The following is a 24,343-nucleotide window of genomic DNA, read 5'->3' as shown; positions in this document are numbered from 1 at the left end:
AAATAAGACTAAGCACTAATACAAGCTTCAGTGTGAATGAATCTTGAAAACATGTAAGTGAAAGAAGTCTCTTACAAAAGTCCACATATTGTATGATTTTTTAAAATATGAAATCTCCAGATTAAGCAAATCCAGAGAGAGAAAGCAGATTAGTGGTTGCCATGGAATAAGAGGAGAGGGATGTAGGACTGACTGTTAAGAGGTAAAGGATTTCTTTCTAGGGTAGTGGGAATGTTTCTAAACTAGTGGTGATGATTACACAACAGAGTGAATATACCAAGAACTGTTAAATTGGACTCAAAATGGTGAATTTTATGTTATGCAAATTAGGTTCAAAACAAAAACATATTAAAGACTCTAAGAGGTACTGTTTAAATTTGTTTGGCCAGACTTTTTCAAGGTTTTTTTTTTAATAGTAAAATCTTCATCTCCCTTTTCCATGTAGGATCTCATAATATATCATGAGACACTAATGTTTACAGGAAGCAAAGCTGCTATTAACACAATATTTTAAAATTTATTCTAAAATGTGGCTGATCTCAGGTCCTTATGGAAAAGGTGACAAGAAGAAGAAAAGAGGGAGATGGGATAGGCTAGGGAGAAACGTCACCAGCCTAATTATTCTAGAACTGGTCATTGGCCCCATTCTTTAGAAACAGAAACCCAAATCCCAAATGAATTCTTCTTTTATTAGTAACAGATTTTTCTCCTCTTTTGTTAGTACAGATAGAAATGCTATCCTATCATGTAGGTTAAAGTCGGGTTAAAAAATATTCTCCTCGTAATGCAAATAATTATTTTATAAAGAAAACAGAGGAAAAACAGAACATCTTCCCAGAAAGTGATCTCTGATAGCTACATTTATTTTTAATTTGCTATTTACCAGAGTTCATGTAGAAAGGAACTTTTCTGAAAAAGAACCAGAAATAACATAATTAACTAGATAATAGCAACAATATGGTTCTGATGTATGAAAACATGTAGGAAGGGAGGTGGGAGGAGAGCTCCAACTGAACTTTTACCAAAGTATTAACAATTTCTGCTATTCTGTTTTTCAAAAAGGCAACTCCCACACTAACAAGTATCTTTCCATTCAGACACTCAGAGCCCTGCAAACAGTAATTTAGCTGTGCTCTCGCCTCAGAAAGCTGCCTACTCGTCTATGAAGCTAAATGCGAAACTGGGTGTCAGAGGGTTGGATGCAAACAGCAGCAGACATGCAGCCCGCGGCTGGTGAATGAACTGCTTGACTACACTCCTACATCTGTTGTCAAATTCATATGTCACATCCAGAGCTGTTTCCAGGGAGGCATCACGAATTTACTTTCACCACTTCTTTTTACTTTTCAAAGATAATTATCAGAATTTGTTCTAGGAATTAATGACATAAATTTATTGTATGCTTTTCTTAGACTTAACTGCCAAGAAAGCAGCAGCCAAATTTATCCAAGATTATTTATAAATCAATTACTGTGAACACAGAACAAAAACTTATTTATCATCATCTGGAAACCGCCCCTCCCCCCCAAAGACTGGGAAACCTCAAAAGTAAACTATGTTATAAGTAAAATAACTTAGGTCAGAGCCCACGTTTGAAGTTTATTGCTTGAGGCAGACATTTGGACCCTGTTTCCTGTTAAAATGGACAGCCTAGCACGATGTGAAAAGTGGCACCCTCCTAGGGATCGGCATCTCTTATCAGCAAAGAGCCACCATTCCTCGGTCTTTTTTAAAACTTTATTCGAGAAAGAGAAAGTATTGCCAGTTCTGTTTTCCTCTATCGAAGGATAAAGCTTTATGTGCAGGAACTTGCTCCCCGGTTTCTTCTTTAAAACTTTGGCACAAGAGACCTTGGAGAAATGCAAATTAAAACAACGCTGAAATTCCATCTCACTCCAGAAAGAATGGGTATCTTCAAGAAATCAAATAGTAACAAATGCTAGAGAGGCTGCAGGGTGGGAGGAGGAATTCTTCTAGACTCTTGGGGGTAATATGAACTAGTACGACTTTGGAAATCAGTATGGAGATTCCTTTAAAAACTAAAACTAGAAATTCCATTTGACTCAGTATCCCCTTTAGGTATCTTCCCACAAGAGTTAAAAGACATCGTATTGCAGTGATACATGCAAACTCATGGTTATAGCAGTACAACTCATAATAGTTAAATCTTGAAAAGAGCTTCTATGTCCATCAACAGATGAATGGATAAAGGAAATGTGGTATTTGTACACAATGGAGTACTACTCTGCCATAAAGCAGGATAAACTTGAGTCATTTGTAGAAAATGGATCCACCTTGAAACCATGTTAGGTGAAATAAATCAGACCCACAAGCTTAAATATCATGTGGTTTCTCTTATATGAGAAACCCAAAATATAGATAAAGGATAAAATCAAGGATAGATAATAGGAGTAGGGAGATAGATCTTTCTTAAGTGGGAAGGGGATCAAGATATGGAGGGAGGGGGAGAGAGGGGAGTAAAAGGGGATGAATAAAGGAATGAAGATGTGCTCTGCAGAGTTACCAACTCCACACAAGAAATGCAAACATTACGCACTGCAAACATGTGCCAATACAAACGGTCACTTCAGCACAGGAGAGAGGGCTCCCGAAATGACCTATGCCCTCTGTGTTTGTCCCCGCTCATTATCAGTGCAAATGGCTTCTTAACATCAGAAATAAGGTTGTTACACTTTGCCAAGACAAAGGAAGCTCTTCACACATAAATTTTAAAAACCGATAGGCAAAATTGAAACATTTTCAAAAGTCTTAACTTATGGTAGCAACTTCCATCAGTACGTTTCTAATGTTCCTATTTATGAACAACCAGTTCACTCTGTTCTGAGCATACTAATTTGAGGGGGAATAAGGAAGAGGATGCAACTAGAATTGCTCTTCCTTAGGAGGTGTACGTAAAGTACATACGGTGGTTTTCAGGTACATCTTTCGTTTTCTTTTGGGATTGAGGACAGAATCTGGGGCTTCATGCATGGTAAACAAGCACTCTATCACCAATCTACATTTAATTTTAAAATTTTATTTTATTTCAAGATAGAATCTTACTAAGGCTGACCACAAACTTGTGACACTCCCGCCTCAGCTTCCAAAGTAGCTGGGAATGCAGGTATACCCAGCTCTGGGTACTTAAAGGGCTAAAATCCTCCTTCTAGAATCTGTGGAGTGTCCAAGGAAAACTAACAAGTAAATTATGAAGGGCACAGGAGATGAATGAATCTTTCATTTAGTGTAATTATTTGCCTGAAAGAAGAAACAAGTAACTTAATCACTTTTGAAAAGTGCTGATGTTAATGGGATTATACCTTTATACAAGGAAATCTTCCTTAATCATCTCACTGGACAGAATCTTACATTCCCAAGGAATCAGAGTTATATCTGATAGGTGTAAGAAGATGGTGACAAGGACTATGATGTATCATCAAGACACTGATTTGCCCTAAGACACGAGGCTGGACTGAACAAATTGTTGAAGGTTTTCTACTTTAATGATTCTATAGAAGATACTTAATCACTCTGTCTGAAAGCTAGGGTTCCTGCCACCTCCAGGAGAGAAAGGGACAAAGTGATAGCCTGCATGATGTTTCCTAGGATGTTTGAGATGAGACTCACATGTTTGAATAGTTTTAAATTCATGTATATATGTATACAGATATGATGTACCTATATAGATTTAGAAACATCCTCAAACTTAAGAGTCATACTACACTTTTTTCCCATCCGACCCATATACACACATTTAGCTATGGCAGCTTTGGCAGAAAAATATTTTACAAATCCTCAAAGATTATTTTTTCTCTAAGTAAATGTTTATGAGCACTTGTGAAAATGGCTAGATAATCTCCTTGTCCTTAAAAGGATAAAAAGGTTTCTAAGCAAGCAAATTCAACAGATTGCTAGAGATGGCTGGCGGAGGGCAGAAAGTGAGACACAGGAGAGCCCAGGGCTCTACAGGAGGGGCAGGGGGAGGCTGCAACAGCTCAGTGGAGGAGCTGAACGAGGATGCAGGCCCTAGAACATGGCAGGGCTTCACCAACAGGCAGAGCCAGAGCAACTCCCACGGCCATAAATAAGGGCGCAAGAGGTTATGGGAAGCTGGGGTTTGGGAACTGTGCAGGGTTATTTAGACTGGTGCTTGCATGACTATGCGTGCATATGGTGAGGGCAGGTGTCTGGGATAGAGTGGCAGGAGGCTGGTAGGAAATGGGGTTTGGGGACAGGCAGGACTTGAGCAGAGGGCTTTTTCTCAGCCAAGCTTCTTTTGGCTGAAATAGAAATTGACTCAAACTGGCTCAGGCTGCAAGGAGAGCTTCCTGAGAGTCACAGAGGTGAGTCTGAATTAAGCTTTTAAAATTTTCTAAGCAACATGACACTGGGCAAGTTACTTACCCTCTCTCTGGGTTGGGTTTTTATCTATGACATAAGGAAAATTCTAGTGGGATTCTTCCAGGCAGGATTCAGAGTTAACACAACACACCTCGTGTTTAGCAAGTGCTTCACTATGTTAGCTATTTCTATTGTTGTTTCCTGAGCCCAACAAGAGCTGAGCCTGATGGGAGAAACCCTAAAATAAGAGCCTGGAAAGCTCAGGTCCCCCAGGCAGCGCAGTTCCTCTCTCCCCTCCTTGTCTCCCTGCATGAGACACCGCTGGGGAGGACAGCAGCTCCCAGCACCTACATGTTCACAGGCCCCTCCGTTCCAGCTCCTGAAGGCCTGGCCTGGGATGGCTGAATCTGCCCTCGAGATTCCTGTGCTAGGGGAACTGACTCGGCTTGTGTCTCAAGGCTTCAGTGGAGGCCGAAGGGCTGCAGCGAAGGTGTGCAACGGCAGCCTATCTGGAACGGCAGGAAAGGACAGCAGAGGGGAAATTCAACTAGATTTCTTTGCTTAACCCTTTTCAAGTCAAAGCCATCAAACAGGACAATTAATTTTGATCTTCAGAGGCTTTAGAGCAGCCCAAGAAAGCCAAAGTTTGGACACACAGATTTTAGAGCCACTGATGAGTAGTTAAGGAATCTGATGACCTTCTTGCTTTGCATCTTCCTTAACTTTTCCTTTTCTTTCCAATTCATACCACCCTAATTCCTTTTTTTAATTACGTTTATTGGGACATTTTAGGTATTCAATATGACAATATTCATCTCTGGGAATTTTTACCTTTACACGATATATCTTGGTTCTTATTTTTTCCCCATTCCCCTGCCCTCCCTTCACCTCTCCCTATTTACAAAGACTTTGTTTCCATTTTTTCATTTTCTCATATTTTTTCCTTTCCCTTCTTTCCTTTCTCCTACCTCTGCCAGTTCCTGGTTCCCCTTTGGATGTTTTCTTGCTATTTCACATTATCTGTTATACATTTTGATCCTTATTTACACTTTCAGTTTCTCACATCAGAGAAATTCAGTATTTACTCATGTGTGTCCTATTTGTTTCACTTAAGAGTATGGCCCCAACATGCATCCATTTAGCTATAAATGTCTCTAGTTTTTCACTCTTCGTGGCTGTGTAGTACTCCATGTTATTTTTTTTTTTTAATCTTCTTTATCCAGTCTCCAGTTGATGGGCAATTGGGCTGTTTCCAAATTTTAGCTATTACAAAGTGTCCTGCTACGAACATGGGTGTGCATATATCACTGTGGTATGATTTTTCTAATTCTTTTGGGAAGATACCCAGCAGGGAATAGCTGGATCAAATGGGACCTCTAATCCTAGTTTTTTGAGGTATCTCCATGCTGGTTTCCACAGTGGTTGCACCAGTCTGCATAAGTATCTGGTAAACACCAAATATCCATCCACTAATAAAAAGAAGTGTATCCATGTATGGGATATTTATCTATCCAAAGGAATGAAGTACTGATTCACGCTACAGCATGATGAGCTTTGAAAACATTATGCTAAGGAAAAGAAGGGAGGTATGGAAGGCCATATATATACAATCCCATTTACACGAAATGTCCAGAACAGGACAATCCACAGACACAGAAAGTACAGCAGTTGGTCAAGTCTGGGGTGGAGAGGTTGGGGAAGGACTGCTAATGGCGATGTGGTCTTTTAGAGGTTATGAAAGCATTTTGGAATTGGATAGTGGTATTAGTTGTACAGTCTCTTGAATATAATTGAAGTAAATAAAATACATACTTTAAAGTGGTAAGCTAATGCCTATTTTGAGCATATAATGTATACGAAGCACTGGAAGAGATGATCCCTCCAACAACTTTGTGAACTGGGCCCCTCTGTTATCCAAGTTTTTGTTGTTGTTGTTGTTGTTGTTGTTTTTAAGCAGACACCGAGCCTTGGGGAGTTTAAATGCCCACATTAGCAAGAAACAGAGCCAGGTCTGGAACCTGAACTGGCAAACTCCACAGGTCATGTGTGAAGTCACTGCACTGAACTGCCTCCCTCTGTAATTCTAATTCATCCTCCTCGGCCCAAATGTTACCCACCTACACATTTGCAGTAGAAATTTGTTAGCTGGTTACTTTAATCACTTTATATTTGAGATGCCCACTGTTCTAATTAGTGATTCTTTGAGGTTAATTATTTAGGTGTTGAAAAATATGTCTGAATTCGTTGTCATATGTCAAATAGAAACTAGATAAAATTATTTCTTAATGATGGTAAAGCTAGCATATCCAAATGGAAAGAACAAAGACCAAACTTAAGTTAAGGCTCATAAGTAAGAAAAAAATTAATGGCAGTATCATCTCTTGTCACCTTTGCTCTGTGTATGATTAAATAATTTGTTTAATTAACCTAGAGTCTTCTTGTTAATCATAGATCATTTACCATAGCCAATCAAGTTCACCACTTTGAATTACAAGACTATGTTTAAATTGCATTTCTTTGTAAAGAGACAAAATAAATTCAACTAAATTCTGACTAAAGTATTAGCTTAATTTAAACTAGTAAATAAATGCAACTACTAGATAGGACCCTATTTAATAAAGTTGCTAGTGACCGCCCAAGTTTGGCAGATATTAAGCCCTAAACATGTGCATATACATTCAAAACATGTGAGCCTCATAGTCGAGTAGAACATCTAAGACTGAACCGTAGCTAACACTCAGGGGAGTAGGGGGTCCTGGTTGTAATTACCAAAGTTAAAACAGGTTCTACTTAGTCTTAATGTAAAGGGTAACCAAATTTAGTTTATACTGACCCTGTATTTTTATTTTTATTGACAATAAGATAACATAGTAACAAAAACTTGCATCCTGGCAAAGAAACATTAATGTGCTATCTAAATCTACTGGTGAAGTAAACATTTTTATTAGTCACTGACCAATATTAAGAGTTACTAAAAATCAAACTCTTTCTTAAAACATTTAAATAATTTGTTTTGTAACTATACCTATTTACTTAAAATTAGTGCCAAATCATATTGAAAAATCAGATCATTAGATTAAAAACTTTAATACTATTCCTTAAAGATAATGTTGGGAATACTAATTTTCATGTTACATTACATTGCTTAATATCTATTAACATGTATGACTCATTGAGTATTTAACAGAAAAAAATTAAAAAAGAAAAATAGTCTGGGTTTGTTCACCTGATATTTCTCCCTAAACTTGGATTTCATCAAATCTTGCCATTTTAAGAGTTATGTAACTTAAATGATTGGGTCTAGTATGTCTAAGTAGTACAGAAAAAAGAAGTGAAAGACAAAGGAAATTAGAAAGGTTTAAAGGAAAAACTGGTAAAATGGCTGATGAATTAGCTGAGAAAAATTAGGAAGTACAAAGCACAAAAGTTTAATTTACACAGGGTTTAACAATCTGAAGTGTGGCAGCTACTCCTCAGAACTGCAAACCTAAATTTCAGGCTCAGAGCCAGAATATCAAAAACCGAGTGAAGTCTCCAGCGTGTATAGCCAGAATATTAAATGTTAAGTAAAATTAATTTCAGCCTTGGAAAAGGAACAATTTTGTATGAAAGGATATTCAAATAGCCCTTTATTGAGAGACTACAATAAGCCTTGAAGATTTACATGATTGAGCTGGAATTCAAAGCCAAAGACAAGAGGGAAGCATTTTTTTTCCCTGGGATGCACAAAGAGTTATCCATAATTAACCATCACACTTTCCCGGGTAGCATGTTTTCTTACGCTGACAAGCAAAATGAGGTATTTCGAGTCAGGCACTGCTGGCTGTACTGTCATCTTTTGTATAGCTATTGTCTTAATGTATTTCTGGCTATTAGGCATTTGTCTATTTTTGGTCAGTGAGGCATACATTTTATTTAAAGAATTCTGGTTTTGCACAACAAGCTGTAGTTATGTTAGTGGAATTACATTGCTACCACAATATCTTAAGAACAATTATGGCTTATCTTGGCTGATCATTCACACTTTTTATATTCAAAGAGGAGTGGGTAAACGTTTACTGAAATTAATACAAGTAAAATTAATGCCAAGTAGAAAAAACTTTCAGAAGTACCTATTTAGACTCAACTGTAAGTTTTCCTTTGCCTTATTTGTCACAGCTAGTTCAATATATCCCACACTAATCCTATGATGTGTTGGGAAAATGCCAAGCAAACCCTGTTGCTTAACATTCCATCAGAACAGTCAGAGATTAATGATAGATCATTCATTCAATAACTCCTTTGTTCTGTATCAAAGAATACCACATACCTCAGCTAGATTTGACCATAACTGCTAACGTACCAAAAAGTAGCAATTCTTTTCAATTCTATCTTCAGTAAATTTCCTTTACCTCTTCTACCTTCTACCTACCTAATGAAATTTTTTTCATATTGTTTTTAAATTGTAAATAACATGGTAAATCTAAATCAGATACTTCAAAATTGTGATCTTTTTCCTTAAAAGTGACCCTTTTATCTAAAAAGATAGCATGCCTCCTACTTTACATTCAAAACATTGTTTATGCAGGATGCAGGGGTGCACACCTATAATCCCAGCCACTAGGAATCTGAGACAGGAAGACTTCGAGTTTGAGGCCAGCCTGGGAAAATTAGGTCAACCCTGTCTCAAAAACTGAAAGGGTTCAGTAGTAAAGCAGTCACAGTGAGAGTCCTTGGTTCAATCTCCAGTACTGAAAAAAATAATTATGAGGTTTAACTGTTAACAATAATTCAGCACGGTATTAAATTTTTTTTTTTTTGTACCAGAGATCGAACTCGGATCCTTGTGCTTGCACAGCAGGCGGCTGAACCACTGAGTTAAATCCCCGGCCCTTAAATTTTATTTTTAAAGTTACGCACCACTATCACATAAATATATGTAAAATATTTGGATATTACTAGAACTTAAAAAGAGATCTCATCTATCTATCATATATCATACCCTATAAAAATGGCAAGGGTCTGAATATTTAGTTATGGAAGTGAAACTATCATCCATGGGTTCTAATTATGTTCAGAAACCTCTTTGAACCATCAAACTGGTGATACTGGGTTCATAGTGATTGAAAGGTTAAACACAATTCTGAGCTAGATAATCAGAATACATTCTAATTCAAATATAAACAATCTTCTTATAGCTTTCAAACTCACCACAAAAAATATCTTAAAGCTGGCTCTCTTAAACTCTGAAAATTTCATTCTTAATTTTTTTTTTGTCTTGCTGGCTAACGTTGGAGGTAATACTCTGTGTATCTTATGTGTTCTGTCAAAATATGTTTACAATGCACTTATAAATGATCTTCATGATCATTTCCTTACTAATGCCCTCAAATCGACAGTAGTTATTTAATGCATCATGTTTTTTGTATCCTAGGTAGTTCTTGCCTACCCTAAATTCATAAACATTTTCCCTTATAATTTCTTCTTAAAGTTTTATACTTTTAGGCTTTCATATTTAGGTTCATAGATCCCTTCAAGTTATTTTTAGGAATGGAAATAAAGGATTGAGGTTAATTTTTTATAAACGGATACCAGGTGTTCTAGTGCTGTTTGCTGAAAACACTATCTTTTCCTTGGCTCTTGAATTGAGTCTATGTTCTATAAAATGTTAATGTTAAATAATTTTTCAAAACTCAGTGGACCATATATGTGTGGTTCTATTTCTAGATTCTCTGTTTCATTCCAATGATCTATATGTCTTTCCTTATGCCAACACTGCCTTGATTACTGTAGCTTTAGAAGAAGTCTTAAAATTAGGTACTAAATGTCTTCCAGCACTGTTTATTTTTTCCCTTTTTCTTTTTACTTTTCTAGGTCCTTTGTACTCCTACATAACTTTTAAATTTCAATATCCAATTCTTCATTTATAGCAAGTATACACAGACCTGAATTTTTATATATACCTTGTGTTTTCTAATCCTGCTAAGTTCAAATACAAGTTCTAGGGGCTCCTAGAGATTTCTTAGTATTTTCTCTGTAGATGATCATTTCATCTACATATTAAGATTTTTGCTTCTGCCTTGCCATCTTATCCTAATTGTGTCATTTTATTGCCAGACTATTTTGGTTTGGGCTTATATTTCAAAGTTTAATGGACAGATGAAGAGTAGGCATATCTGCCCTTGTTCCCCACCTTAAGGAAAAAGCATTGTATCTTCTCCATTCATATAAGGCGTTCTCACTGGAAGTATGGAGTACATGTTTTTAATCTGTTGAGAAGCTTCTGTTCTATTTCTAGTCTCCTGATAGATTTTACCCTGAACAGCTGGAGAATTGAGTCCAATACTTTTTCTCCAACTAGTGACAGGATCATATGGCTTTTTCCTTTCCTCTGTTAAAATGATGTCTTTTGGGGGTGGATCTTCCAATGCTGAACCAACACTGCCATCCCTATAATAAAACCACTTTCTACATACTGCCAGATCTGACTTCTAAGAGTTTGTTTTGTTAAACAAATTTCTATCTATGTTCATACTTTTTTCTTCTATTATCTTTATCCAGTTTTAGGATTAGCACAATGTTGATTTCCTAAAATGAGGGGAGAAGTGTTCCTTTTTTTTCTGCTTTAAATGTTTGATATAATTTATCAGTTAAAATGTATATGAGCCTGTTGTTGTCATATAGGTAGGTTTTCAAGCTAGGAATATATTTTCTTAAATAGATGCTATTCAAATTTTATATTTCCTCCAGAGTTAGTTTCATTAATTTGTCTTCCAAGGTACTTCTTAGAAGTTGTCAAATTTATTTCAAAACAGATTTTTGAAATATGCTTTCTATATCCTTTTAAAGTTCTGTAAAATCTGTGGTAATGTCTCCTAGGTCTTGATATTTTAATTTTAAAAATGTATAATTGATATTGTGAAATAGGAAGAAAAGGTCTAAAGGAGCAGGGGAAGTGGGAGGGGTAGGGGAAAGGAAAGAAGGGAAAAGAAAAAATACGAGAAAAGGAAAAAAATGGAAAGAAAGTCTTTGCAAATAGGGAAGGGTGGGCAGGGGAAGGGGAAAAAATAAGAACCAAGATGCTCATGTAATGGTACAAGATCCCAATGATGAATGTAACTGTATTTTATACCTAAAATGGACCAATAAACTTAATGGAGGAAAAATGTATATGAGCCTGCTGTTGTCATATAGGTAGGTTTTCAGGCTAGGAATATACTTTCTTTAATAGATGGTATTCAAATTTTATATTTTTCCCAGAGTCAGTTTCATTAATTTGTCTTCCAAGGTACTTCTTAGAAGTTACCAAACTTATTTCAAAAAAAAGATTTTTGAAATATGCTTTCTATATCCTTTTAAATTCTGTAAAATCTGTGGTAATGTCTCCTAGATCTTGATACTGTAATTTTAAAAATGTATAACTGATATTTTGTAATAGGAAGAAAAGGTCTAATGGAGTAGGGGAAGTGGGAGGAGCAGGGGAAAGGAAAAAAGGGAAAAGAAAAACTATGAGAAAAGGAAAAAAATTGGAAACAAAATCTTTGCAAATAGAGAAGGGTGGAGGGCGTGAAGGGAGAGCAGGGGAAGGGGAAAAATTAAGAACCAAGATGCTCATGTAAAAGGTACAATGTCCCAATGATGAATGGAACTGTATTTCATACCTAAAATGTACCAATAAACTTAATGGAAAAGAATTTATTAAATTTAAAGAACTTAAAAAAATAGTCATTTAATTCAGCTAAGTGCTCTGGAACCACATCCCAGATTAGTTACAGTATCCTTTCATTTTTGCACCCTACAGGAAGTGTATACAAGTCCTAGACTAAGGAAATTGCCTGTTTCAGTCACCAAGACCTATCATTTTGAAAAAGTTAGCTATTTAAAGTATTTCCTATGTGCTTCTGGCTTTATGTAAATCACCTCCGTTAATTCTCAGACTTATCCAACATCTGAAGCATGTTCCATTCTCAGGACCATCTCATAGAGGAAGAAAATAAGCTTAGGGACGTTAGGCTGCATAGCTGAGGCTGACATCTAACCAGGGGAGGGCTGGCTCTCTAGGCAGGTCCACATGGCTCCACAGCCTCAGCTCATAGCCTTTTACAGCCAACTCCTCCTTGTCGCTCATGCCAGCCGGTGCCTGACTTTTTTCATGCCCTGTCACATCAGCATCCTTAACTCCAGGACTGTCTCCTAGGCTCTACCATTTGTTCTCCATACTCCACTACTCCAGGGTGATCTCTTTAAAATTAAAAGCTGGTCAAATTGTTCCCCAGCCTAAAACTCTCAATGTTTTCCCTTCCCTAAGGATAAAGACTCCAAATTTATACTGGCCTAGATGGTCTGGTCTGGTCTCCTGCTCAGCCTTATCACCTTCCCTCTAGATCCCAGGCCCAGCCTCTCTGAGGTTGTGGTTCATTTCCTAGAACACAGACAGCCTCTTCCTACCCAGAGGTCTTTGCACCTGCTGCTCCCGTTTTGGGTATGTTGTGTCCCACCATCCACAAACCTTTACCTGAATAACGTTCCTTCTTCAGAATCCAGTTCAAAATCTAGGTTCTCTGGCATGGGGCCTTTCCCAGCATTCAGAGTGCTTCTTGGCTGGCCTCTAACAAGGTTTGCCACTATACATTTGTATGGTCTTTTTTTTTTTTTTTTTGGTACCAGGGATCGAACTCGGGACTTTTCACTTGCAAGGCAGGCGGCGAAACCACTGAGCTAAATCCCTGGCTCTGTATGGTCATTTTTAACCATTATATGTCTTTCCTCTAGACCAGTGGCTCTCACACTTCAGCATGCACTAAAATCACCTTGAGTGTTTATTGAAAAATGATCACTGGGTCCCAGCCTCAGGGTTTCTAACTCTTCTGGAGTAATCCTGAACTCTGCAGTTTCAAGGTTCCAAATGAAGCTGATGCTTGTGGACTGGATCCAGTGTAGTGGTTCTCAACCCTGGTTCAACATGAGAATCACCTGGGAAGCTTGAAAAGGGACCCATGCCCAAGCCCTCCCCCAAGGGTTTTGATGTAACTGGGCTAGGGCAGAGCCCAGGAGTATAAATACCACTAACTAATACTAAAGAAAAAAATTATTTACCTAAAATTCACATTTAACCAGGAGTCTCATATTCTTACTAGCTACATCTGGCAATCCTACATACAGGTCCTGCTTTAATAAAATTGGTAGTTTGAAACACATTTACATGCCTACATTATACATATGATTATAACCTGACCCTGCATCTTCACAGAGCACAAAAAAAATAGGCTAAGCAGAATATTTAGACCTAAGAGGAACCCCTCCTTGGGGTTTACAATTCATCAATAACAGATTACAAAATCTTAGCTGGGATCTTTAAAAAAGAGCAAATTCTTAATGTCAAATAACTGAACATGATGATGAAATGACTTCCAGCTCCCTTTAAACTCTGAGATTGTAGGCCTCATCTTGGGCCAGCAGGGTGGTCACACAGCATGGACATTATTGCTCTGACATCAGATAGGGAGTTACCTGAGAGGAGCAACTGCAGGTACCCAACACAGAGCAGGTGCCCTTCCATGTATCGAAAGTCGGTAAAAATTATTTATTCAATGAGTACCACAGAAAAAACTTAAACATGGAACACACAGCTTCCCTAGATGATGCCTCAATGGAGGAAGTCCTGCGTAATTTTTCAATTTTAGAGTAAGGTCAGTGGTTTCAATCTTACATAAACCGATATATTAAATTTGTATTTTTGATGTCTGCTTAATCCCAGCTTCGCTTGTTTACAGCACTATGGATAAAAGAGAGATTTCCTAACTGAGAATCCTCTGGGATTAATGGTCATCAGGTAGACTTCTGCCTTGCTACAAAAGTGATCTGACAGTCTCTGATTTAAGGAAAAAGACTCCATATAAACATTTAAAATATTTTTTAAGTACAGAATTCAATTATTCTACTGGTTCTACTTCATGCAATGCTTACTTGCCAAACTTAACATGATACTCTCCGATTTCCACCAGATTTTAATAACTATCTATGAGAACAGGTCACTGAAAGATTGCATGAGTATCAGAGTGAATTTCAGCAATGCAAGTGACAAGACTCAGAGATTCACATGAACTCTACAGGACCAAGTGCAACAGTCAGTAGATGGAGGGAGGGATGGAAAGATGAGCACCAAGCTCATATCTGGCTGCACATTTACAAGACTTATTTCAACTCACCCAACTTCAAGCAAACACACACACAAAAATCACTTCTTTTAAATAATGAATGCCTAATACCTTTTAAACAGACATTTCCGAAATAAAAGATGAGAAGACTTGTAACTTTGTAAACTATACACAGTCACTGGCTTCTTTGGTCAGGATAGCTTACCAAATCCAAAGGCATTGGAACCGCCGATGCTCCGTGAAGCCTGAACACTGGTAGAGGTGTACAGCCCTGTCACCAGCAAGCCATCAAAGAAGGTGCTTGTTGAAATTGTCACTGCAATACAGCAAGAGGGAAAAAAGAAACCCCTATTAATAGAATAATGAGATAGATTTCTGAAGTGTTACACACCATCAAAACAATCTTTGCTCATTATTAACAAATTATTTTTATAGAGATAGTTTATATAGAGATAGATACTGAAGTTTCAAGGAGCAAAATGAAGCTCAGAACTTGATGTGTATTCATTGCTGGTCCTAAATTTAGTACATTAGTTTTACCTTTTTGCATTCATTTACAAATTTTGTGGCTATGAAAAAATTCTGAAAATAACGCAGGATTGAATAGATGCTCCCACACCTTAACTACCACCAAGTCCTAGGCTTTGCTGAAGTTTTGGCATTATAATGAAACACTTCTTTTAAAAAACCAAAGTATTTCATATTGTGGGAAACAATCTTACACAGGCCAAAAGAAGAAAGTAACATGCGCTGCATTTCTTATTGTGAGTCTACGTTTCTAGAAACGTATGAAGTTTTTCAACAAAAGCTCACTAATTTGCATGAAGACAGTCAGCCCTCTCCTCTTGTGAAGAAGAAAGCAAGACACTGTGTGCTTTACATTTCAGAACAAAGTCTACCAGAGGGGTCCGAGTGGTTTCATAACCAAAAAATCGAGATGTTCCTGGGAAGAAAAGGGTCAGATTAAACCTATCTGTTTGCTACTTGCATTTGGCTTCTTAAAATTTTGACTTGCTCACTGCCCTAAAGACAGAACATAATTTCTTGCTTGACATGGTAACATTTTCTCCTGCATGGCTTCAATAAGATCAAAATGATGCCATTTATAGGAAGCAGCGGGGGAAGGTAATGGCATTACTTTGGGAGTGCACAGAACAAGGCTGTCATCACGCTTAGTGACAATAAGGAGAATGGCCAGAGTTGCATTAACTTGGATGAGAATGCCTGAAATAAACTCCATTCATCCAGTGTGTAGAGGTGACTGGTCTGAAACATCCATATCATAAAGCATAAAACAAGACACAGATACCAACAGCATAGCCTGACGTCGCGCTATCCCCTCAGTGGCACTGGATGTTGCAATACATCACCTTTCCACCTTCTAATAAGAAATAATAGCAGATATTTTTGAGAACTAGCATGGAGAGTGCATGTAAAACATTCAGCTAGGCTGTGACCTCGGTAGTTCTCATATGTTATCTCATTTAGGTATCAAAGCAAATCCATAAAGGAAGTCAAAGGAAGAATTTACAGCAGAGAACAATTAAAAATCTCACCCAGAAAAAATCTGATATTATCTAAATCCTTTTAGTTCTCTTTACTTGAGTCGTCTTCTTTTATTTTCTCCTTTTTCCTTTGCTTTCCTCAAATCTAAAAGTGGCAAAGTGGCCATGACCCAACGCTTGTTCCAAAGTCTTCTGGTTCATTCAAGTACATGAAGAGTATTTAAAGAAAAGGAAAGCAAAAGCCTCAGGAGTGGACATCACTACCCTTAGAGAGAAAGTGACGCAAAGCCTGCTGGGAGATGATCCCTGAACATGGCAGACAAAACCCTGATGATGGCCAGGTGTCCTCCAGCACGTGCTTCATCTATATAGATATCCCCACCTGCAGAACAGTAGCCTGATCATCAGTCCCTCTACCCGATTTTGCTTACACCAGATTCCCACAACTGGTTCTTCGAATGCTTCCCTCCTTTGAGTCACTGAGTTCATCTTAACCAAGACTAGAAAGGGCTTGGCTGGCTTCTGTGCCTCCCTCACTACTGGGGCTCAGAATTACATTACTCCCTCTTCCTTACTGACTCACTCTAACACGGGGTCTCAGCTGGCTCTTTGCAGCAAGTCACACTGAACACCCCTGCCCCCTGTGGACTCGTGGGGCCCTGGTTTTACAACTCCCTCCCTGCACAGCACTCTGCCCAGCCCAGCCCCAGCCACACTACTCTACTGCACAGGTGCCGACCCCTGTGGACCCCCTCTATTCCTCTATGCTTCTGCTCTAGTTCCTACAGCCAACCCAAACAATGTAAGGGTTTTACAGATGTGGGAAAGAGGTCAAGCTGAATTTGAGTCTCCCCTATCACCCCCTCTGATGAGTATACTGCTGGGGTCTTAGAGTCCTCACATATAGAAGGGAGTGATAATGCTATCAAGTTTACAGCCAGGATCAAAAGCAAATATATGTATTATATATCTATCAACATGTCCATCTCTTGAATACAATGTCACATGCGCAGTAATAATCGACTGAAATGAGTTCCCTCTCCCTGTCCTCTCTCAGACCCCAAAGTCCTACCTTGCCTTTCCCTCCCTGAGAACAGGAATTTGGTACAGAGGTCTTGGTATTTACCTGGCCAGAGGCCTAGGCACACCCCATTGCTGGCTTGTCTGAGTCCTGCTACTAAGATTTCATCTGCCATCCCTCACATGAGCCCACCTCTGACCACGATCCCTGCCAAGTTTAGCTGTGACCTCTGGGGGCCCAAGCCAAGGGAACATCCTCAGCATGTTACTAACTAAATTCCCCCTCCCTTCCCAAAGGTGGTCCTTAAATATCTGCTCAGTGTTTATTTAAAACAGAAGCTAAATATTCCTGGAAAAAGGCTAAGAATGAGAAGGGTCATGGGTGGTGGTCTGTCTTCTACTGCCCTTAGAAATCCAGCTCTGGTCTCAGAAGGATATGCCTACTCAGCCAAACAAAACCCCTGCCATGTCCACCATGGCAACTGATCAATTCAGAGTCCTCAGAGCTGGTACCATCTAGTGGTGCACCCCTAGGAATGTGCTTTTAGGGCGGTGCTGGACAGCCTGTGACTCTTGGGTCTTGAGTGGCAGAGTCCTGTGATCCTGAGATATTCATGCAAGCTGTCCCTCTCACCTGCCACACACTGCCTCACCTGCCCCAGAGGATACACGGATCTACACATCAAGATGCCCGTTTCAGGCCCTTCTTTTCCTTACACAGATTCTTGGGTGCTACAGCAGCAAGGTGTAGTGAAGACAGCCAGAAGTAAGGGGCCGGTTTTACTCTCAGTATGGGTATTAATTTGCTATGTCAAATCAGACAAGCTTTTCCCTCTAATTGGTTCTTCTCCTAGCGGGGATGTGAATACCTATTATGTAGTCTGCTAGGTATGTTTAAGTATTTGAGAAATCATTTCTAAACATGGAATATCTCTGAATAAAACTAGAATTACTAAAAAAAAAACCACTTATGACTCGGAGAGTCTCTTGGCTTTAAATACCATCAATTTGCGGACTACTCCCAAATTTCTATCTCCAGTCCAGAGCTCATTCCCTACCCCAGACACACAGCATTCCCACTTGGCTGTGCAAGAGGCATCTCAGCCTCAACATGGCCCACATTCAATGCCTGCCTTCCCAAAGCCCGCTTCTCCGGCAGCTCTCCCAAACTCAGCTGATGACCATACCCTTCCCACTCCTCAGGCCAAACCTCTGAGCCAGCTTTGGAATCGCCTTTCTCCCACTCCCTGCATCCAGCCTACCAGTCAATCCTGCTGGCTCTGCCTTCGGATGGCATCCAAAATCTGGCCATTTGTCACGCATCATCTCTCCATTTCTTATTCTTCAGACATCGATCTGCTCTTCCTGGCTCTACTCTCAAATCTCTACAGCCTATTTCCAGTGTGATCAGAGGGATTCCTCTAAGACATCATCTGATTGATCATGCCATTCCTCTCCTTCCAACTCCCCAGTGGCTCCTTACTTTGCTAAAAGCAACATCCTACAATGGCCCACCAGCAGCACACCAGCTGCCTCTGTTCCTTCTTTGTTCTCCTTCTCTGTCCTTCCATCTTGCTCCACTATGCACACACCAGCCTCCTGGCTCAGACATGCCAGGCCTCTCCACTAACCATTTCCTCTGCCATGGGCTTCCGTCATCCAGATACTGAAGGGCCAAGTCCCTCACCTCCAACCCTCAGTTCAGATGTCACCCTCTTCATGAAGGCTGTCTTGACTGCATTACTAAAAGTTGCAGGCTGCCCCCTACCCCCGGCCCTCACTTTCCCGGTCACCTTCACGTGACTTCTATGCGTCCTCTCTTTTGTTCTATAGTAATCAATACCACCTAACACCCTGTACTGTCCATTTAAAATATTTGTGTTTACTATATTTACTTTCAGTCTCATTCTGTAAATTGTAATCTCCATCAGATGATGTGTTTTGTTCAGTGATGTAGTTCAAGTGTTTAGAACAATTCATGACACTGGTAAGTGTCGAATAAATATTTAGTGAATTATTAACAAATAACATCACATAAAAACAGCATTCGGTCATCTTATCTTTAACTTGCTTCCAGAAAAGAAGTGTATTGCAAATCCTAGACTCCACATGGCAGATGAATCTCACTTGGAAAGGCCACATGGAAAGAAAGGAGACAGAAAAAGTTGGCTGTTGAAACACGCAAAATGTTTTCCAGAGTGCAAGACACACGAATACAGAGAAAAGCTGACTGTGGATCAGCTGAAGACATTTGTAAAACAGGCTGGTTTAAAAGTACAGTATATATACTTGCTCATATGCTGTTTGCATAAGTCATCTGAAGGAAAAGTTCTCTTGTTTGAAACAAATTGATCATAATCTATTTCTGTTTGCTAGAGCTACAAATGTATTTTTCAGAGGAAAAAATGCATTGGCCTTTGGAAAAATGCTGCTCTGTTGACAGCAGGGAACCAGCCATCCCTTTTTCTCCTTTAAACAGATGTAATGCATAATCCACATGTGAACTAGACCTTTTTTGGAATAAAGACGAAACGTTGCCCTGACTTACAGGATTTAAGACAGCTCACCAAGCTCCCTTTATTCACAAAGATATTGGTCCAAGAATTTGAAAAACCTCAGCCCCAAGTTGGACTGTTAGCATGTAGGAAACGTTAGGACATCTGCGGCCCACATGGGACGGCCTGGAGCACGCATGAAAGGCACACGTGGGCACCTGAGGGATCACACCCGGGCACTGGGGTTCTGTGTTGGGAGCCCTTTCCTCCTGCCCCTCTTTCCCCTTCAGATGTTTCCACTCATCTCTACTTGCAGCCTCTGGTTAGTCTGCTAGAAGTTTTAAAAAGAAAATATAAAACCAGAAAGAAACAGTCCCCGGCAAGGTGGCCACTCCAGCTATAGTCCCATAGCTGTTGCTGCCCTTTTAGGTTTCAGTGTTCACTGGAGGCTACCCCCCTACCTGGCCCTCTCCTGTCTCCCAGATTCCTTTCCATCAAGCTGCACCTGAAAACCCAGGTGCACCACCTCTTCCCTTCCTGTGAACTCTGATGGGGTCTTGTTCCTTCTCACCTTGTCAGAACTTGCACTTCAAGCACTATTTTACTTCTCTACTCTTATCTCATCATTTACATCCACAACCTGTTGCCATCCAAGCAAGTGAAATAATGTGCTTGAAAACCAAACAGTGATTTAGGGAAAAATTAAAAGAAAAGTTTGCTACATTTAGTACGAAGATGGCTCATGGCAGAAAAAAATTGAAGCTCATATTTGTGAATGTCAAATTATTATAATATGTATTTGAACAAAAATGAAAACTTAAAACTTTAAGTTAGCAAAATATTTGGCCCATTAATGAAGCTGATTGAATACAGAGCTATTATGTACTATTTTATATAAACAAGATTTATAGGAATCGGAATAAGGTGAATTGCGTAAGTGTGCTTGTGTGTAGATGCAGACAACTCATTTATAGAATGTAAAATACACAGTCCTAACTCCCACTAGAGATATTTTCTGATACTCTGATTCAGGATGTGATAGTTCCAAAATGAGCAGTTTAAAATGTTCCAAAGGTACTAATGCTTCCTTTAAAAATATTCATGTCTGAACTATCTTTGCAAAAACATAAAGGCAACCTGTCTCTTGTCATCTGAGGCCATGAGCTGCCTCAGGACTCTGCCAGAAAGAAAGCCACCACTGGAACTAAGATGATGCCAGTGCTGTGCCCTTGAAACTCCAAGACTGTAAATAAATAAAACAAATAAATAAACCTTTTTTCTTTATAAACTAGCCTGACTCTGCTATTCATTATAGCAATGAAAACCTAACACACATAGAGATAGGCATAATTGAGTACCTGCTATGACCCAAGAACTGTGCTAGTGCTATAATTTCAGTTTTATTAAATAGAAAAGCAAAAGGACATTTAGATCTGTAAAGATTCTTCCTTGAAAAATAAGTTTACATTTATAAACTCTACCTGACATCCTACTAATTTTAGGTACTTTATGCAAATTAAACATCCTACTACAGTAGGGTAGGACCCACCAGTTATCCATGTCAGATACCAAACATTAATGTAAGTAGTATTTTTATGACTTCAAATAAGACCTACGTAAGCAATACATTCCACCACATGATCTATTTCTATTCAGAGCTTTACATGGAAAAATGAGTAAAATTGCTCCCCACAGGACTTCATGCCCTTTGGAGTCAATTTTTACTTATATCTTTCATAGGTTTGCTTCAAAATGTTGGAAATAGAACTACCTACTTTCATTAGAGAGAAAAATATCAATATTAGAGATTGCAAATAGATTTTGAACATATGGATACCTTTTAGGGGGAAATAAAGCACGGAAAGTATTACCTATGATCCAAAAGTAAGTATGTTTTATCAAAGTACATCATTCTTTGTCCAATAAACATCTCTGGCTTTCTATTGCCTACAGATTAAAACTCTAATCTCACTGTAGTTTCAAAGATGGTCAGGTCATGGCCATAACTAATATCTCCAGTCAAAATTCCCTATTTGGGTGAACAATAACCCTTGATCCAGTGACACCAGAACATGTTTTGACTTCCCTCCCTGCTTGCCTTTTATGGAAGGTGTTCTAGCTAGGATGACTTCCCTGTGGCATTTTGTTAAAACCCCACTGCATCACTGATGTGCAGGCTCCCTTAGGAAACCTGTTCTGACCTCTGGGGAAAGCTGCCTCCCCCGCCCCCCACCCCCAGCCCAGGGACCTCAGAGCTCCAAGGATCTGTGGAGCAGTTAGCTGATCACACTCCACATACCTCATCATGTGCCTCAAAGGAGGGGCTCAAACTGTGTTGAATTCAACCACCGAGAAACATACGTTACAACTTAAAATACTGTCCAAAAATTTTTTTAAACTTGTGAAGTAAAACTAAAACTGTGAAATCTAACTTCTCTTCTAAAGGAAAAAAGACCAATATTATCCCTAGAGATTTATGAAAAAATGAAGGTTTCCCAGAAAAGAAAACAAAAAATGAAAAATAACATATTATTTTATTATAGCACCCAAAAATCAATTTTTCAAAATCATTTTTCAAAATCATTTTTTTTCAAAATTTTGGTTTAATTCTACATTTCACCACAGTAGTGTCTCTGTGTGGAAGTCATACACATATTTATGTACATACCAAATTAATCTCCTGAGAATTTTTGTCTCTGACACCTTACACCATTATTCTTAAAATTTCCATGCCATTTCCTCAAATAAAAAATCAGAAGGGATCAAAAGGCTGAGGAGGTTCTACGTATCTCTTCCATGTCTGTGTTAAATTGGCAATGAATTCAGCACCTGGAGGCTATGAATATGGATTGGGGGGTTGTGACAGCAGAATGAAAACGTGATGTGGTGATATAATCCAATCCTTATCAGTGGTTCAGAGCACCACCTCTGTCCTGAAATGACTAATTACAGAGTCAGTTATTTTCTATTATCACTGCTATTAAATGTTCCCCAAAAGACCCTCATACCATTCTTGCAGAAAATCACTGCAAGATGAAAGTCTGGAAGAAATTAAATTTAGACATCTAATGCTGTTTGCATTTCATCCTAAAGCTTCTGGCCTACAAATGCTCTATGGTCCATTAAATTTTGATCAGTTCAAGCATATTCCATCACTACTTTATATAAAAGGCCCTTAATGTGTGCAGAAAAGAAATATATAATATTCAAAATGATGTTTCCATCTTTTTTTTCAAAATGACATGCTGAGATTACTATTTAAGTGTTAGTGATGATGCGTTGATAGGAAAGAGTTCTCATCCCTTAATTTTTATATATTTCAAGAATGAGAAACACCAGCAGAATCCAACATTATTAATATTAAGAAAAAAAGTCATTGCCACATTTTGCCTTATGCACAGAAACTCATTTGCCTTCTGAACACAGAACAGAGTAAATAGCCTGGGGAACAAACGTATTTCTCTGAAAATGAAATGGAGTGAGTTTATTTGCTGTGAGATTTCATCACTAGGTGTCAACTACTGATTCTCCCTTAAAGTGCTGCTAGCCCTGGGTACCGAACAGAGACTATCAAAAAAACCCATCACAGCTTCCACTGAAAACCTCTACACTACTCCTAATTACAAGTATCACTTCTGTTGAGTTGGGAATGTTATTATGGAAATGCCTGACTTAATGTTTGAAAGCCATATATAAACAGAAGCAAGATTCACTGGGGGAGGATATGAATCCATAACAGGGAACGGAGCAAGGTGATGCTAAATAATTAGATGAGAAACAAACGCAAGCTGGAGAGCCTGCGATAAGGAATAGAGTCCAGCCCCGCCTTGGCGATTTATTCCTACAGGTGGCGGGGGCACCGCGAGGAGGGTCAGCCAGCCTCCTGCCCACCCATCGCTGGGGCACGGCGATGGTGTCCCACTCCCAGTCCTCCTTCCACAAATCCCTCACGGAAGCCTGAGCTAGACCCTCAAATGTACCATCTCCCTTATAATATCTGAACTCTGCTTTCCAGATACCTAAGCCTTTAATAGGTATTACTTAATCTTTTAATATCCTCGTGAGATAAGTGCTATTATTCTACCCTTTTACCCGTGAGAAAGCTGAAACAGACGGAGGGTGTGGGTGAGCTAAGCCGTACACTTTAACTGGCGTGGAAAGTGGCTCTAAGAAAAGGAAACGCTGCTCCCCATCCTGGACGGCTGCGTTAAACACAGCCGCATCTGCTTCAGGGCTTGACCTTCCTCGAAGGCAGTGGTACAGCGGTGTCCTTGGGTCCTGGAGCTCCAGACACATGGGGTAGTGTCCTGGGAGAGGAAAGCTCCTAAACCGATGCCTGCCACAGCAACTGGTATTGCAGCCCTGTATTACCCGTCTTAGTACTCTTTTTCACTTTCTACAGACCGGCACTGCTCCATGGGGAACAAAAGGAGAAGGAATGGCCTCCAGGGAGGACTAAAAGCGGTGTGATGGGGACAGCGTGGAGATCCAAGCAAGGTCAAAGAGACCTGGGCCAGCGCAGCTCTGGCAGCAGAGGGGTAAAGCGCTGGCAAATGTCCCCCTGAAAGGAGCAGACACTGAGCACGGCCGGCAACTGTGGCAGACACTTGAGAGCCATCATCTGCAAAATGTTAATGATATATTAAAACACTTCTAGGGTCTGGGAACTGCACTTTGCTGCTGGGAGAGGGACCTGCCATCTCATGGAACCCCATTATGATATATTTAAAACAGGATTCAGGTGAGACACATGTAGGCAATAAAAGGAGACCTATTGAGATTTTCCCTCCTTTAACTTCTTCTTAGAAGATAAAACAGGTGCATCAAAGGTGTTTGTGAATTTATT

The 24,343-nt window shown here is 39.2% G+C and overlaps 1 protein-coding gene across 1 annotated transcript in view; it reads right to left on the bottom strand.

Annotated features, from left to right (window-relative positions):
• Window positions 1-24,343, bottom strand: part of Reln (reelin) — a 445,708-nt gene that overhangs the window by 365,430 nt on the left and 55,935 nt on the right. Inside the window, 1 exon segment of the mRNA XM_021253949.2 lies at window positions 14,683-14,793. Coding sequence (XP_021109608.2) covers window positions 14,683-14,793 — 111 coding nt within the window.

The sequence above is a fragment of the Heterocephalus glaber genome, unplaced genomic scaffold (assembly GCF_053883595.1).
Source record: "Heterocephalus glaber isolate CG9 unplaced genomic scaffold, H.glaber_assembly_v1.0 deba00000676, whole genome shotgun sequence".
NCBI lineage: Eukaryota > Metazoa > Chordata > Mammalia > Rodentia > Bathyergidae > Heterocephalus > Heterocephalus glaber.
The sequence above is the reverse complement of the archived record's forward strand: the minus strand, read 5'-3'. Positions and strand labels throughout refer to the sequence as shown.